Genomic DNA, 18,769 nt, shown 5'->3' on the forward strand with positions numbered 1-18,769 from the left:
CTAAGGGCGCTGGCTTACCAGCGTCATGGGAAATCCTGCTCATGTTGAGCAGTACCTGAAAGATACATAGCAGGGAAGTAAGTTTTCTCTTCTGGAGACACTTTCCCCCTTCCCAACAGTTTCTTTTCTTTCTTTTTTAAAAAATTAATTTATTTTTATTTGACTGCACTGGGTCTCAGTGTGGCATGCATCGTTTTAGTTTTGGCATGCGAACCCTTAGTTGAGGCGTGTGGGATCTAATTCCCTGACCGGGGTCAAACCTGAGTGTCCCACATCAGGAGCGCAGAGTCTTAGCCACTGGACCACCAGGGAAGTTCAACAGTTTCTTTAATCTTGCTAAGCCATTCTTTCTTCTTCTCTTTATCTTGTCCTTCTCAGCAAAAATGAATTACTTCTGAAAAAAGAAGAGCGTGCGCTCACTTCATTTACTTTTTAAAAAATCATTAAATTACCTTTTTATTTAAAAAATAATTTTACATGAATAAAATATTACGGGGCAGCAAAAGTTCCCCATCCATATTCCCATACCTTCTCATCACAGAGATAAATGGTGTTTTCAATTTTATGTTTATCACCTCTATGCAAGTTTATATACTGTTATTATATGTATATTTTATGTATATACATATCAGTTCAGTTCAGTTCAGTCACTCAGTTGTGTCCAACTCTTTGTGACCCCATGGACTGCAGGACACCAGGCCTCCCTGTCCATCACCAACTTCCAGAGTTTACTCAAACTCATGTCCATTGAGTCAGTGATGCCATACACCTGTCTCCATACACACAACATAATATTGCTTTCTGTTTTATTCTTTACATAAGTGCAGTAATGCTTACTGATTTTGCTGAAATTGTGCTAAATTTATAGATTGATTTTGGAAGAATCTTTATATAGAGACTTTTCATATTAAATTTGGAATATCTCTCCATTTATTCAGTCTCCTTTTAGATCCTTCACTAAAAGTTTATATTTTTTCTATGAAAGTCTTATAGATATTTTGTTACATTTATTCCTAGGCATCTTATTTTTTATTGCTATTAAAAATGGCATCTGTTTAAAAATTATGGAGGTACCCTGACCACCTTACTAAAATAACCTTCCTTAATGACTACACTTTTTCCTCCTAGAATTTATCACTGCCTCATAGTATTTCTATTTCTTTGTTTATTATCTACTTTTAGAATATAAGTTTCCCAAAGGAAGGAACATTATTTTCTTCATTATCTTGTCCCAGTGTCCCAATATAATAGAGAGACAAGTATTTGTTGTGTGAATGTTGACTTAGGTACAGTTCCTAAATTTTTGTTTGCTGGTTTAAGGAAACCGTATTAATTTTTGCCTATTATCTTATCCAGCAGCCATTCTATTTTCTAGAATGTCAAAAATTCTGCATCTTGTGTGCTTCTCTATCTTCAGTGCCTAGAAAAGGCACTTGGTGGATACTTATGAATAAACGAGTGCTCTTAAATGTTGATTGGCAGCACTTGCCTTCCAGTTCTTACAGCCATTTTCCCTTTCCCCGACTTACTGCCCTGAAGAACCCTTCAATATATCATGCAACAAAGTGATGAGAGCAGGCTTTCCTGTGTTATTTCTTATTTAAAAGAAATGTTTAAAAACTTCTACCTCTAAGTATATTTGCTGTAGATATTTGGTGGGTAGTTCTCATCCAGTGAGAAAATTTCCCTCTATTTTTAATTTTCTAGAGTTTTTATGATGAATGGATCTTCAGTTTTATCAAACACTTTTCTGCATTTGTGCAGAAAACATTGATTCTTCCTTTGTGTATTTTTTGATCTAACTTTCTCTTTTAATCTGTGTGTGTGTGTGTGTGTGTGTGTGTATGACAAATTGTTCTAAGATCTTTTCATCTTAAACCATTGTGAGTTTAACCTGATTAAAATATACATATCTTACAGATTGATGGATTCACTTAGCTAATATTCTATGTAAGATTTTTCATCTGCATTGTTAAGTGAGCAAAATGTTTTGAGTTAGCTAAAAGACACTTGATTGAAGTTAAAGAAAAAATTTGACAAGTGAACAGGTCAACTCAGCAAGTAACTGAGGAGAATCCCCAAATTTAGTTGATCAATTTAACCCCTAATTTTTTTTTTGTCCAATCAGAGCCTTCCAGTTGGAGGAGTCTCAGGACTGCAGCAGAGATTTTGTGGAGGTCCGGGAAGGGAACGCCACGGGGCGCCTGGTGGGACGATACTGTGGAAACGCCCTCCCCCTCAATTATTCATCCGCTGTCGGGCACATCCTGTGGATCAGATTTGTCTCCGACGGCTCAGGCACTGGCATGGGCTTCCAAGCTGCATTTGCCAGCAGTGAGTTGGTTGTTTTAGTGATGGCTTCCAGAAGGTGTCCTACATACTCGGAAGGATAGCAGTGGTTTCAGTAATGCATTAAGAACAATTTATTTATTGTCTCTGTGGAATTACTTTATAATGTATTAGAAAAACTAAATTATATATGAATGGCTCATAAACAGCCAGGGAGAACATTCTCAGTAGCTCTAAGATTCTTTTTAAGCTCTAGTGTCTGCCTAATTTTAAGTTAAACTTTTTTATGAGAGTGTGTTAAAAGAGTTTTTTTAAATTATATTTGTGTTTCAGTTTGGTATTCTTATGTCAAATGTGTTTCATTTGATGCCATAAACTCTATAGTCTGCTAATTAAAAACATTTAGTATTACTTTAGGATACTCCTAAGTGTTCAGATGTTATAACAACAGGATATCTTTCTAATAAGAGAAAGTATGAAATATTTTTATTTTCTAACTCAGTTTTTTCATAATGTGCTATTATGGTATTCTACATGTGATTTAAAATGTCAGTTTCTCTTTTATAATTTTAAAACATATGTTTCATTCTTTTGTAAGCAAAATAAAGTAAACCAAAATTATAGAACAGGGCTGGTAATGCCCCTTGCCTTGTCTCCAGGTCCCCTGGGATCTGGGAACCCATTTTACATGGGAAGCTATTGCTTGTTTTCACACTGAGGAGCCTTCCAGGGAGATGGAATTCCATTCACAATATCAACTCTTCTCCAAGGAATTAATAGATAGCAGAGAAACCACAAGGGAAGCAGTATTTCTTTCAGTTTTGAGAAAAGAAATTGCAGTCAATTAAAAGTCCATCCTTTTCAACACCCCTTGCCTTTTGTTTCTTTCATTTGATTAAAAAGCTGTTCCAAGTAGGTCTGATTTACTACCCTGTTTTCCTTCCTAGTATTTGGCAATGATAACATTGTGGGAACTCACGGGAAAATTGCCTCTCCCTTGTGGCCTGGAAATTACCCCCACAACTCCAATTACCAATGGATAGTGAATGTGGAAGAATCTCAGGTTATTCATGCCAGAATCTTGGAGATGGACATGGAGGGCACACTTAACTGCTATTATGACAAATTGAAGGTGAGTTTTTAAGAGCAATTGATGTTTATACATTTTGGTGAATTGCTATTGGCAATGATAGATCCAAGTTATTGTCTATTCAAGCATTTGCAAATCATAGCAGATGGTCTACCCTACACCATGAATAACCCTGTTAGGTTACCCAAACAATGGTAATTCTGGTATTATATTTGTTAGTTTTGATTCTGTAGCTAACTTTTTTCAGCATTATTGGAATTTTTCTGTTGGGCTTATCTAAGCATGTGTATTTATCTTAATTAAGTATTTATCCTATTTTATATCCCATTACCCTGTTCATTCTTATGTTAGAATGCTAAAAATTTGAACAATCATTTAAAAATAAGTATAAGTACTTATATTTAAGTATAAAAGTTGTGGTGATCATTGCCATTCAGACATTGGCTACTGCACCAATCCGAAGCACTATCAGATTACTTTTCATCCAGCTTTATTGAGATATATTTGACAAATAAATACTGTGTATATTTAAGATGTACAATTGGGTCGTTTCATATATGTACACACTATAAAATAGTAATCACAATCAAGCTAGTTGACACATACATCACGTCAGTTACCATGTTCTTTATTTTTGATGTGATGAGAACACATATCTGCCCTGTTAGCAAATGTAAAGTGTTACAATGAACTGTTATTAGCTATAGTCACATCGCTCTACTTTACATCTTTAGAATTATTAATCTCGCACTACTGAAACTTTGTACCCTTTGACCAGCTCCCTATTTCCCACTCACCCATCTCCTGGCAACCACACTCTATTTCCTGCTTCTATGGATTTGACTTTTTTACTATCAGATTCTTGAAGGCCAAGATGCCATCTTATTCATTTTAGGTCCACAATGCTTCACATAGGATCCAGTACTTGATAGATGCTCAGTTTGTTGGACAGAATTATCAGATAATTTGAAATCTGAACTTACATAACAGCTTCAATTGAGAAATTTGTAATAACACTCATAACAAATTTATTCAAATTATTTACAAGATGGAGGGAAGGATGAAAAGTGTAATTGGATAGCATCCATTCATGGGTGCAGAAAACTAAACGTGCTCAAGACTATGTATTTGGAAATTGTCACAAAATATATCTCTAATTAGGTAATCTAACATTTTGAACCAAATGAAAGAGATTTCTAGAGCTTTGAGTATGCTGAACCCATGCAAGCTATGATTCTTCTGTTGTTGCCAATTCTGCTTCTTTACTTCTTTGGAAAGAAACTCTGTTTCTTTACTTACCTGTGGACAGGTGAGCTCCTTCAGGACACCTGTCCACTTTCTCTCATGAAACTTTTCCTTTTTCTCGTTACTTTTCCCCTTTCTTCCCAATTCCTCCCTTTGAGGCCCCAGAGCACATTCAGTAAGCACTGTTGAGCAACTATCTTGGTTGCTACTTTTCTACCCACACATTTTACTGTAAATCGTATAGTGAGCTACATCACATGGAGCATGTTTATTAATATAATTCCGCAGGAATGAGAAGTGATTTTAAAACACATTTAATTGTTTGCAGTCATATTTTGTATTTCATTATACTTTCTTTTCTAAACTTATATGTAATGTTTGCTTATTTATGATAAAATTATAATAAATTATGATAAAAATATATTAAAAATTATAATAAAATTATAATAAAAATTATAATAAAAAATTATCCTTTTGACTTTCTATTTATGAAGAAAATGGAGGCGATTCCCTAAGTTCAGTGCTTTGTTCTCTGTCTTTTCCATGCAGATTTACGATGGGGCTGGCATTCACTCCCGCCTGGTTGGAACCTACTGTGGTACCCAAACCGACTCTTTCAGCTCCACTGGAAGTTCTCTGACATTTCAGTTTTCTTCTGATTCTTCCATCTCAGGGAGAGGATTCCTCTTGGAGTGGTTTGCAATGAATGCCTCTGTTGGGCCTTTACCTACCATTGCGACAGGTCTGTTAGTAATAAATGGCATTCTTTATAGGAGCTGATATGTGTAGACTAATATCTCCAAGAGTCCTACTAATAAAGGCCAAATACACAAATGAATAAGAATAATAATTGCAGTCTCAAAACCCTTCCTCCGTATGTTCAGATGTTCTTCTAATCTCATAAATACATAAAGATTACATGTTTATTCCAAAAAGTGCTGGTTTCCCATTATATTTTCATAATAATTAAGGGCTTAGGAAAACATTTATTTTAATTAATTAATTTATTTGGCTGCTCCAGGTCTTACTTGCAGCACATAGGATTGTCCATCTTTGTTGGTTGTGGCTCGTGGGATCTTTAGTGGTGGCATGTGGGATCTTTTTTTTTTTTTAAGTTGGGTATGTGAATCTAGTTCCCTGACCAGGTGTTGAACCCAGGCCCCCTGCACTTGTAGTAGAGTCTTAGCTGCTGGACCACCAGGGAAGTCCTGATAATTGAGAGTTCAACATCCACAAGACATTACACTTACAGTTGCTAGAAACCACTTTAGAGATCTCTGAAAGTTTGGTTTGCAAATACCATGCACACACACACAATAGATAAAGATCAACTGATAGAAATATTTTCCTCTGTATTAAATATCCTTTATTTTTCCTCTGTTATTATAAGTGTGCCTTCAGAAATGCTTTGCTTGGTACTTAGCAGGTGATAAACTGTCATGTTTCAAGGTAAAGGTGGCCTAAATTGTAAGCTTTTATTTTATTTTCCTACTTTAAAGATATGTTAGACTCTCTCAGTATGCTGTGTTTTGGGAGACTGTTAAGCAGCTGAACGACTACAACAGTAGTCTTCATGCTTGACAAATAATAGACGCTCCATAACTGGGTGAAGTGGCAAAATGATGGTGAAAACAGTAGAATGCAATGTGTTTTTCATAAAAAATATGGAAATCACAGCTGTCTGAATTAGTGGAAAAATATTTATAAATTTCTTTGAGAAAATTGTTTGAATTTGGTTGTTTCAGTATAGGATTGTGGCTTTACACTTAAAATGCTACCTTCTTTTCTACCAGCACTATTTCAAAGCTGTTGCTTTTCATTCTGCAGGTGCTTGTGGTGGGTTCCTGCAAACAGGAGATACTCCAGTCTTCCTGTACTCCCCAGGCTGGCCTGAAAGCTACAGTAATGGCGCCAACTGTATGTGGCTCATCCAGGCTCCAGATTCTACTGTGGAACTCAACATCCTTTCCCTGGACATTGAATCTCATAGCACATGCAGCTATGATAAACTTGTGATAAGAGATGGTGAGAAACATTTAAAAAGCAAAATAAAGCAAAAAACTACCTAGTTTCAACCCTGACACATATTTGGTTACATTCAGTTATAATCATACTTGTTTACTGCCTTCATCCAGTTTGTATGGAATCATGAGATACTAGAATTGGTTACATTTATGCAGAACACAGGCTTCCCTGGTGGCTCAGTGGTAAAGAATCAGCCTGCCAGTGCAGGAGATGCAGGTTCCATCTCTGGTCCAGGAAGATGCCCTGGAGAAGTAAGTGGCAACCCACTTGAGTATTCTTGCCTGAAGAATCCCATGGACAGAGGAGCCTGGTGGGCTACAGTCCATAGGGTCACAAAGAGTCAGGCACAACTTAGCAACTGGACAACAGCAATAACGACTACAGAACATAAGGAAAATATTAAATTGCCATAGCAAGATAATTCACACACTACACACTATGTCAGGGAGAGCATTAGGAAACATTATATCTTGTTTAAGAAGGAAATTATAATCTGAGTTTCCAGGTTGTGCTGCTTTCTCATTTAAAGGCTATGGAAATCAATCTTAATGTGTTGTATCTATGGCTTTAAGATCTAAGTATGAAAAGTACTTATAATTTCAATGTATTCAGTTTTCCATGTCTACTGAATCTCTGGCTAGAATGGGTTGAAAAGTGAAATTCACTCAGTTGTGTCTGACTCTTTGTGACCATACAGTCCATGGAATTCTCCAGGACAGGATACTGGAGTGGGTAGCCTTTCCCTTCTAGAGAGGATCTTCCCAACCCAGGGACTGAACCTAGGTTTCCCGCATTGTAGGCAGATTCTTTACCAGCTGAGCTACCAGGGAAGCCCCCAGAATGGGTAGTATTAAGGGCTAACAGTTGTCATCTTTTCCTTGTAGTAATGCTAGACAGGGAATGAGAGGTGTGACTGATGCTATAGTGAAAGATGTAGAGTTGTAACTTCGCGATCTGCATGGAACAGAGAAGACGGAGGCTGTGTCCTCTTGTCAGTGTTTCTCACTGTTTGATCCCCAGACCAGCAGCATCAACATCACTTGGGAACTTGTTAGTGATGCACACTCAGTGCCCCACCCCAGATCAACTAAACTAGAAACTCTCAGATGGGTTCTAGATCTGTCTGAAGTTAAGGTCAAGATCAGGTGAGGAGAGTAAGACAGGATTGGGCAAGTACAGAGGCAGATCCTGTCTTCATTTAAAACTGGAATATTTTATTCACCTTACATTTCATTTCCATTTTTGAAAGATTGCACTAAAATATTTTTATCTTGATTCCTGAGGTCTTTGACGTCTTCTTGAATTTTGCCCCCATTATATCTACTACTGTTGGCAAGAATCCCTTAGAAGAAATGGAGTAGCCATCATAGGCAACAAAAGAGTACAAAATGCAGTACTTGAATGCAAGCTCAAAAATCACAGAATGATCTCTGTTCATTTCCAAGGCAAACCATTCACTATCACAGTAATTCAAGTCTATGCCCTGACCAGTAATGATGAAGAAGCTAAAGTTGAAGAATTCTATGAAGACCTACAAGACCTTCTAGAACTAACACCCAAAAAAGATGTCGTTTTCATGATAGGGGACTGGAATGCAAAAGTAGAAAGTCAAGAAACACCTGGGATAACAGGCAGATTTGGCCTTGGAGTACAGAATGAAGCAGGGCAAAGGCTAATAGAGTTCTGCCAAGAGAACGCACTGGTCATAGCAAACACCCTCTTCCAACAACACAAGAGAAGACTCTACACATGGACATCACCAGATGGCCAACACCAAAATCAGATTGATTATATTCTTTGCAGCCAAAGATGAAGAAGCTCTATACAGTCAGGAAAAACAAGACCAGGAGCTGACTGTGGCTCAGATCATGAATTCCTTATTGCCAAATTCAGACTGAAATTGAAGAAAGTAGGGAAAACCACTAGACCATTCAAGTATGACTTAAATCAAATCCCTTACAATTATACAATAGAAGTGAGAAATAGGTTCAAGGGATTAGATCTGATGGACAGAGTACCTAAACAACTATGGATAGAGGTTCATGACATTGTACAGGAGACAGGGATCAAGATCATCCCTAAGAAAAAGAAATGAAAAAAAGCAAAATGGCTGTCTGGGGAGGCCTTACAAATAGCTGTGAAAAGAAGAGAAGTAAAAGGCACAGGAGAAAAAGAAAGGTATACCCATTTGAATTCAGAGTTCCAAAGAATAGCAAGGAGAGATAAGAAAGTCTTCCTCAGTGATCAATGCAAAGAAATAGAGGAAAACAATAGAATGGGAAAGACTAGAGATCTCTTCAAGAAAATTAGAGATATCAAGGGAATATTTCATGCAAAGATGGGCACAATAAAGGACAGAAATGATATGGACCTAACAGGAGCTGAAGATATTAAGAAGAGGTGGCAAGAATACACAGAGGAATTATACAAAAACAGATCTTCATGACCCAGATAATCACAATGTTATGATCACTAACCTAGAGCCAGACATCCTGGAATGCAAAGTCAAGTGGGCCTTAGGAAGCATCACTACAAACAAAGCTAGGGGAGGTGATGGAATTCTAGTTGAGCTATTTCAAATCCTAAAAATTGATGCTGTGAAAGTGCTGCACTCAATGTACCAGCAAATTTGGAAAACTTAGCAGTGGCCACAGGACTGGAAAAGGTCAGTTTTCATTCCAATCCCAAAGAAAGGCAATGCCAAAGAATGTTCAAACTACCACACAATTGCACTCATCTCACATGCTAGTAAAGTAATGCTCAAAATTCTCCAAGCCAGGCTTCAACAGTACATGAACTGTGAACTTCCAGAAGTTCAAGCTGGATTTAGAAAAGGCAGAGGAACCAGAGATCAAATTGCCAACATCCGTTGGATCATCGAAAAAGCAAGAGAGTTCCAGAAAAACATCTAATTCTGCTTTATTGACTATGCCAAAGCCTTTGACTGTGTGGATCACAACAAACTGTGGAAAATTCTGAAACAGATGGGAATACCAGACCACCTGACCTGCCTCCTGAGAAATCTGTATGCAGGTCAGGAAGCAACAGTTAGAACCGGACATGGAACAACAGACTGGTTCCAAATCTGGAAAGGAGTATGTCAAGACTGTATATTGTCACCCTGCTTATTTAACTTGTATGCAGAGTACATCATGTGAAATGCTGGGCTGGATGAAGCACAAGCTGGAATCAAGATTGCTGGGAGAAATATCAATAACTTCAGGTATGCGGTGACACCACACTTACGGCAGAAAGCGAAGAAGAACTAAAGAGCCTCTTGATGAAAGTGAAAGAGGAGAGTGAAAAAGTTGGCTTAACACTCAACATTCAGATAACTAAGATCATGGCATCTGGTACGATCACTTCATGGCAAATAGATGGGGAAACAGTGACAAAGTTTATTTTTTGTGGCTCCAAAATCACTGCAGATGGTGACTGCAGCCATGAAATTAAAAGACTATTACTCCTTGGAAGAAAAGTTATGACCAACCTAGACAGCATATTAAAAAGCAGAGACATTGCTTTGCTGCCAAATGTCCATCTAATCAAAGCTATAGTTTTTCCAGTAATCATGTATGGATGTGAGAGTTGGACTATAAAGAAAGCTGAGTGCCAAAGAATTGATGCTTTTGAATTGCGGTGTTGGAGAAGACTCTTGAGAGTCCATTGGACTGAAAGGATATCAAATCAGTCCATCCTAAAGGAAATGAGTCCTGAATATTCATTGGAAGGACTGATGCTGAAGCTGAAACTCCAATACTTTGGCCACCTGATGCGAAGAACAGACTCTTTGAAAAGACCTTGATGCCGGCAAAGACTGAAGGCAGGAGGAGAAGGGGACGACAGAGGATGAGATGGTTGGATGGCGTCACCGACTCAGTGGACATGGGTTTGTGTAGACTCCGGCAGCTGGTGATGGATAGGGAGGCCTGGTGTGCTGCAGTTCATGGGGTCACAAAGAGTCGGACATGACTGACTGAACTGAACTGAACTAGTAGCGCAGGCTCAGCATTATGGGTTTTATTTCCCAAAAGATGCAAGAAGCATAGAGTTTTCTATGAATTTCCTAGTTATTAAATTTTGGCAATTAATGAAAAATGCTTCATAGCCTTTTTTTGGACCAAACAAATATATTTGCTATTGGTCCACAGGTGTCTAATGTGCATTTTTGTGTCTCCTGTATCTACTCAACCATAGACCACCCCCTGCTATTTATAGTGAGGAAAAATCAAATGGCAGAGCATCTTTGCTTTCCCGCTGTAGGGCAGAAGGTGAAGACTCAGGTCAATCATATAAACGTGTTTAGATGGTAAGCCATAACTTTCTACCTTTTTCCTATCAAAAGTCTCCTCTAAGCACATTGCCCAGAGGAAGTATCATCTTTCCTTCTTTTTTTAAATTCTTTCCTTAGAAAAAAAATGAAAGTCAATAGACCCAGCTCAGTCTCACTGAAAGATAAAATATACACTTATGAAATAAAGCTTCAAAATTTTCTGATGCAGATAATCAGAAATTAAGTCAACAGATTTGGGCTGAAATATATAGCAAACTAGTATAATGAAGATAAAAATGCAAGAGGAATTACAGATAAACTTCTGAATGATAAAATAATGCATAGTTACCAGAAGTCAGAACTCCTCTAAAGAACGCCATGTATTTATAGCTGTGCCACTACATTCGGGAACTTGTTTTCTAAACTAGCTAGTAATGTGTGAGTTTTAGGTTGTAGTCAATGTCAAAAAAGAATCATTTTGCTAGTTGAGTGAAAGGGTCGATTTCCTCATGTCTTACATTCTATTTTTATGTATTTTTTAAGTTTGAAATCATTAATTCTATGCCTTAGGGGAAAAAAGCAATGTATTTTCCCAGTCAAGGCATCCAAGTCTGTTATAATCCCCTTTGCTCCATTCAGGCTTTAACTGAAACAGCTGTTTTGATCAACATTTAAAATTGAGAGAAGCCAAAGGGAAAAGGGCCATGGGGTGACCCAGTCCTCAGTGGTGTTTCTGGAGTGCACACTTGCTGATGCTAGCTTTTTTTCATCTTCTGCACATGGACAGAAGTGTGTTCATTTAATGGCAGAACAAACAATGAGCAACCAAGAAATGAAAAGGAAAAAGAGAAACCCTCTGAAGGTGAAGGCACACTTCTGGGCAAATGACCTTATAACACTAGCACTGGATCTGGAGATGAAGAATCAAATGTTTTGTTTTTTGGGTACTTGACCTTCAGCAGTCAGAATAGCTTAGTTTAGTGTCTGATGCACACATCAGCACTGGTCCTCAATTACTTCCCAACCCCACATCTTGTTTTGAGTTTTAGTTCCAGGAAGAACTGTCAACCAGTGTTTGGAAAGGCAGTGGAACTGGCAAAGAAGTCATTATTAAAGTGTAAAGAAAAAGGCAGGCAGCCCCACTGCAAACCACGATGATGTAACCCCTGGAGTGTACCTGTATCTGATAATCTCGTTGTCTCCTAGGAATGGGGGTGTTTTGAGAATAATGTACAAGGTGCTTCTGCTGGGTTGCACTGGTGGTGGAGCCGATTCTTTAAAAATGTTTTTCATTGGAGTACAGTTGATTTTCAATGTTGTATTAGTTTCAGGTGTACAGTAAAGTGAATCAGTTATCCGTATACGTATATTCACTCTTTTTAAGATTCTTTCCCCATATAGGTAATTATAGAGTATTGAGTAGAATTCCCTTTGCTATGTATTAATAGTAGATATTTATCGATTATCTGTTTTATATATAGTAGTGTATATATGTTAATCCCAATCCCCCAATTTATTCCTCTCCACTCCCCTATGGTAACCACAAATTTGTTTTCCACATCTGTTTCTCTCTTTCTGTTTTGTAAATAAGTTGTGGAGGTGACTCATAAGACAGCATGTTGTCACACTGACATTTCCTTTCCTTGGTCATAGGAGACAACAGCATGGCCCAGGAGCTAGCCGTTCTCTGCGGCAGGGAGGTCCCCGGACCCATCCGGTCAACTGGAGAGTACATGGTGATCCACTTCACCTCGGACTTCAGTGTAACTGGGGCAGGCTTTAATGCGTCCTTTCACAAGAGTAATATATTCTCTTAATTTGTTCTAATTCATTTCATCTCACCTCACCTATCTCTTGCTGTCTCTCTAACATACTCTGCTCGTTTTTCAATGCCAAGACACAGATTGTAAGTCAGAGTGCACAAGTCTCTGCCTAGCCTCTGGGGAGGAGGGGTTATCCTGATGTCACGTACTAAGTCCTGATCAAAAAAACAAACAAAAAAAAAACCGGTCACATTGTACAGAAGGATCCTCTGCCTTCAGTTTTCTGGGTGGGACAACTTCTCTCCATAGTAAGTCTAAGAGGAAGATGTCTCAAGCAATATTTCAGCCCAGGTGATGGCTGGAACCAGAAGACAGTGCATATCCATAACACAGCAGAGGAGCAATAAGTCAGAGCTATCCTCAGTCTAAGAAATAACCAGTCAAGTAATATAGGAGAAATCGTTGTAAATCCCTTGGTTGAAATGATTCATTTAAAGGTTGGCAGGAAGAGTTTGCTGCTCTTGAAGTATGAATTTGGTGAGTCCAAGAAGATGCACAGGATATGGGAGGCTGTCATGTGGAGTGTGATCAAGAATTTGAATGCTTGACAAAATGTGAAGTCCAGCCATCATTTTCAGCCCAAACTGGATTAAAGTTAAAGAAGTAGCCTACAGAATGTGCAGGATCTGAAGATTCCCATATTTGTAACTGAAAAACATAATTTTAAAGTAGATTATCAATCTAGACATTAAACATGAACGTTTCCCCCACTATTATGTATGGTTATTAGAGAGTAGGGAGCAATTGAAAATAAATGATCACCCTTACAGTCAAGGGGGGCTGGCTGTGGAATGGTTTAGGACAATGGGCTTTGGAATTAGATGGACCTAAGGTAAATTTCCACTGCTGCATTTTAGCTAGTGGTGTGAGCCCTCTGCACTCACTCACTGATGTTCCAGTCGGTCCCTGATAGCTGGTAAATGCCTGACTTCACTTAGGATGTTGAGCTCCCGTTTCTGTCAGATCTCTGCTCAGATATAACCACAGTTACGTGGCCTTCTCTAACTACTCCAGACAATAAAATTCCATTTTCCCACTCCCAATTCATCTTTGTAAACTTATCACCACCTCACATATTACATTTGTGTTTGCTGTGTGTCTGACTTGTCTGTAAAGGAGGCTTCATGAAAGTTAAGGGGATTGTCTCTACTGCTGACTTCTACATCCCTATCTTACTAACAAAAGCACAATGAGGACCCAGGAGCATGTGCTCCAACCATACTTGTGCTCATTGTTTCCAACATTTTGGTCCCAAGTGAGTTTCAAACCACATTTCTATTGCCTACACTTTGAGAATTCTCAAGACAAACAGAAAAAGCATCAAAATCCAGTTGCGAATGTTATCTAAATGCAATCTTTGTTTCTTCTTGGCAAGGTTGTGGTGGATACTTGCATGCAGACCGGGGAATTATCACATCACCCAGGTACCCCGAGACCTACACACCAAATCTCAACTGCTCTTGGCATGTCCAGGTCCAGAGTGGCCTGACCATTGCTGTCCACTTTGAACAGCCCTTCCAGATTCTGAACAGAGACTCCTCTTGCAACCAGGGGGATTACTTGGTGGTAGGTCTTTTTTGCTGCTTTTTCTAATTACTTTTTCTATACACTTCATAACAAATGATGATATTTTTCCTTTTGGGCTGTAAGTTGATAAAACCTGTATACCTTGTCTTCATCAGTATGAAGGTAATTGTGCAATTTTGATTTGTCTTTCCAGCTCAAAAATGGACCTGATCTTTCTTCTCCACCCTTGGGTCCCCATGGAGGAAATGGTCGTTTTTGTGGCAGTCACCCTTCATCCACTCTGTTCACTTCGGATAATCAAATGTTTGTTCAATTTATTTCTGATAATAGTAATGAAGGGCAAGGATTTAAGATCACATACGAGGCAAAGAGTTTGGGTAAGTGTTTTCACTGAGAATTTTGTCTGTACTTTTCCTGCAATTGCTTGGTCTTCCTTGTTTAGATTTGAGGAAAAAATATCTAGTTTTTCTTTTTTTTCTGAACTAAGAATAATGATGTTATTAAGAATAGCTACCTATTATCAGGCACTTACTTTGTGCTGGATACAATTGCTACCTCATCATGACTACATCTTTTCATTGTTTCCATTCTCTAGATAAGTAAGGTGAGGCTTAGATTGTACAAGAAAATGAATGAACTTTTACATGAGTATAAATTGAGCTGATCTTAGTGATCCCTGAAATTCCCTATACTTTTCCATTATAAAATGTCTAGTCATAAGTTATATTTGGTTACAGAAACCTTGTAAGTATGATAATTACATTGTTTTATAATCATTTGTATGCTTCTTTTTAGATGAATGTATAGTCCTTTGATTCTATTATTACCCATCTAATTATATAGTACAGTAATGGTCTGACTTAATTACACTTGATTGTAATTGTATTTAATTCTGCTGTAATGATTTGATTTTTGTGACATTTACTTTAGATAACATTTAATTGAATAAATAAGTAAACAAGCTTCAAAAAAAAGAGGGAGCAGTGTCAGTAGAGAGTGAGTCTTTGGTCCCTTAAAATGAGATAATTCTAATTTCAGTTTAATCCTATGACCTCAGTCTCAGATTCCTGGATATATTTCAAAATATATATTCATCTAAATGAAGCCATATGTTTTATGGCACATTCTTGAAAGTATGAGAATTTAAAACATCAGCATAATTTCCTCCTCTAAGGAAATGGGGAGAGGAGAGGAAATAAATATCCACCAGCTGACATAGAAAATGATCTCATCCCTCCAGCAGGTTCCATGACCACCAGGAACATCCTTTCCTCTCTTCCCAGCACACATAACGCTGGTGCTTGGAGGAAGCTTTTAACAGCACAGCTTTGTGACACCAGCAGCACCACCTTCCAGGCAGCGAGTTTCTTGTCCCTCGCTGTCTCCACGCTCAGCTTTGCTGCTGAGTTATGATGGTCAGGATTTCACAAGGTCCTGAGACTTTACAGAGTCCTAGTGCCTTGTGTTTAGTAAGTAGACCCAGAACTCTGCTTTTCCATCTTTACCCAGGTAGACTCAGTCTTGAATTATATTTTCAAAGTCAATATTTAGTGGGAATTCATATACACTAAGGGTCTATTTGCAAACACTATAATTCTATCATTGCTTTGTGGGTCCTCTATTCACGAAAGAATGGTTATCACCATTGGTTATCACCACTTCCCCATCTTTCTGCCTTAATATTAGACTTAAAAGTCTTATAAGATTTCAAAACTGGTTGCAATATGATCACTCTTGTTGATCTCAACTTTCTGTTTCAAGCATCTCCCCCAACTATAGTCAGCTCTACTTCCCTGTCTTTCCACCACACCTACTTCTTTGCCAGTCTTGTTTCTCAGCTTTTAACACATGCTATTCAGTGAACAACTTTTGGCATCAAATTAGCCTCATTCTACACCATCAGCCTCCAATAACATCCTTCTATATGGTTGATGAGATTTCTGTGTCCCTGTGCTTGATGCTTTCTTTGTCACTAGATTAACTGATATTTTAATTTATTAATTGAACATTTACAAAGGGTTTCACACTGTCCAAACCACCAAACCACTGCATAATTTATTGGCTTTAAGAAGGAGTGAAATTTCTGCTGAGAATATATGGTTTAGCAAATTAAAAAAGAGCACACGTGGTAGCTCCCTTGATAGCAAATTCAAAATGTATTTGCTTAAAAAGAAAAGGAGGATGATTTCAGGTGAAAGGAAATTGAGATCAGAAATACAGATAGAGACTTTTTTAAATGAAGGTGGCCATTGCCTGCGTCCTCTTTCTCCAGACCGTAGACTGATTTCCCTGTATTTCCTGACAGCCTGTGGGGGCAATATTTACATCCATAATGCTGATTCTACTGGATACGTAACCTCCCCGAACCACCCTGACCATTATCCCCAGCACGCTGACTGCATTTGGCTTATAGCTGCTCCTCCCGGGAAACTCATACGACTGCAGTTTGAAGGCCAGTTCAGTATCGAAGTAACACCCAAGTAGGTCACCTCTGTTTAACTTTCCTGCTATCTGGAGTTGGTATTTATTTTTAGCTGTCACCTTTGAGAACAGTTTCTACGGCTTTTTTGTCTTTTCTAAAAGTTTTTATGGAAATGTAGGAAATGTAGTTCATTTACAATATTGTGTTAGTTTCAGATGTATAGCAAAGTGATTCAGTTATATATATATATATATTTTTTTACATTCTCTTTCATGATAGGTTATTACGTGATATTGAAAATAGTTCCCTGTGCTATACAGTAGGTTCTGGTCCACCTGCTTTTCTCAGCAGCATTTACTGCTAAGGAAATCTAGGGGTGGGGAAGGGAAATGTTAACACCTCAAGCTGAAAACCTTGCCTGCCAGTCACCCTCCCGTCAGCTGAGCAGATGATGTAAACAGATACCATTCCTCCTGACCCTGTGCACATCCTCCATGAGACTCGGAGGACGGCTGTCTGAGATTTATGTCATCTCTTCTTCCTCCCACAGGAAAAATAGAGTGTCTCTGGTAGACAAGTATTTATTTGCCCAGCCTGACACTCGGTGTCATAAATGATAAAATGCCTCTTTAACAAATGGAAATTTGTGACACCAGGGGTCATCAGGGTTAGAAACAGGACTGGAAATAAGGACAGTCCAATTTCCCAATCTCTGTTTAATAAGAATCATTAAAGATTACAAACCAAAGAGTTTATGTCTTACTATGTTAAGCACAAAGAAATTGAAAAAAGATCTGTATTTTTCTCTTAGTTTAACAAAAGCATGTATACACTTGTATGCATGATTGTGTGGTGCAAAGCTTAGGTACGAGAGCTTTTGTTTACCAGTTCTGGACTCTTGATATAATGCCACTGTCCCCTCACTGAGCATTAATTGGCTGGTTGACTTTCTCAAGAAAGATTGGTTAAACACCTGTCCTCTTTTATGGACACAGAATTCTGGCTGAGATTCTCCATAAGCTCCGTTTACAGAGCTGTCAACAGAGTTCATCTTTGTCTCATGAAATGTGTCATAACATCATGTGAAACAAAATACCTGGGTTCTGAAATGCCTTGGGGTTGATTTTGGAGCTTCCCTGATGTCTCAGTGGTAAAGAATCTGCCTGCCAATGCAGGAGACGCAGGTTCGATCCCTGGGTTGGCAAGATCCCCTGGAGAAGGAAGTGGCAACCCACTCTAGTATTTTTGCCTGGGAAACCCTGTGGACAGAGAAGCCTGGCAGGGTACCGTCCGTGGAGTTGCAGAGTTGAACATGACTGAGTGACTAAACAAATAAATATACAACAAGGGGTTGATTGGAGAATGACTTTTACATTTCTAAGACTGACAGAAAGTGGAAGGTGAGTAAATATTCTTCAGTGTGGTAAATATAAAACCTGTCTTTTTGAGCTCCAAACTGGAGTGTGCTATGTCTCAGAAAAATATTAGACAGTGTTCTGAAGTGACACACCACTTATATAGACTCTGTTGTAGTGTCTATGCTGTGATGTATATCTGGTGCTACAGAAATAATGATCTTATTATGCCCTTGGAGAAAGTGAAGTCTTTATTATCAAAATATGTCAAAGCCATTGACTTTACAAATTAAACAGAATCTTCTTTCCACTTTAGCTGTACGTCCAATTACCTTGAGTTGCGAGATGGAGCTGATTCAAATGCACCGATACTTTCCAAGTTTTGTGGGACATCTCTGCCCATCAGTCAGTTGTCCTCAGGAGAGGTGATGTATTTGAGGTTCCGGTCTGACAACAGCCCCACTCATGTGGGATTCAAAGCCAAGTATTCTATAGGTAATGACATTTTTCTATTCAATAAGAAAGTAGTGACAGAATGATTGCATTAAAACTTTTTTAAAAATCATGCCATTTTTAAAGAAGTCTATCTGCCTAATTTTAACAGTTATTTTAATGATATAAGTAAGGAATGTGAATGTTTAAAACCACAAAGTCATTTATCAATTTAAATTTTTACTTTAATTTCCATCTTAAAACACTTTTTTGTATACTTGAATATTT

At 38.1% G+C, this 18,769-nt stretch overlaps 1 protein-coding gene across 1 annotated transcript in view; it reads left to right on the forward strand.

The window, feature by feature from the left end:
• CUBN (cubilin) overlaps positions 1-18,769 on the forward strand; it is a 261,035-nt gene that overhangs the window by 158,830 nt on the left and 83,436 nt on the right. The window contains exons 37-45 of the mRNA XM_005891915.2: positions 2,129-2,334; positions 3,237-3,421; positions 5,174-5,366; positions 6,452-6,649; positions 12,576-12,722; positions 14,121-14,311; positions 14,466-14,649; positions 16,578-16,752; positions 18,366-18,544. Coding sequence (XP_005891977.2) covers positions 2,129-2,334; positions 3,237-3,421; positions 5,174-5,366; positions 6,452-6,649; positions 12,576-12,722; positions 14,121-14,311; positions 14,466-14,649; positions 16,578-16,752; positions 18,366-18,544 — 1,658 coding nt within the window. The remainder of the gene's footprint in view (positions 1-2,128; positions 2,335-3,236; positions 3,422-5,173; positions 5,367-6,451; positions 6,650-12,575; positions 12,723-14,120; positions 14,312-14,465; positions 14,650-16,577; positions 16,753-18,365; positions 18,545-18,769) is intronic.

Source organism: Bos mutus, chromosome 13 (genome assembly GCF_027580195.1).
Source record: "Bos mutus isolate GX-2022 chromosome 13, NWIPB_WYAK_1.1, whole genome shotgun sequence".
Taxonomy (NCBI): domain Eukaryota; kingdom Metazoa; phylum Chordata; class Mammalia; order Artiodactyla; family Bovidae; genus Bos; species Bos mutus.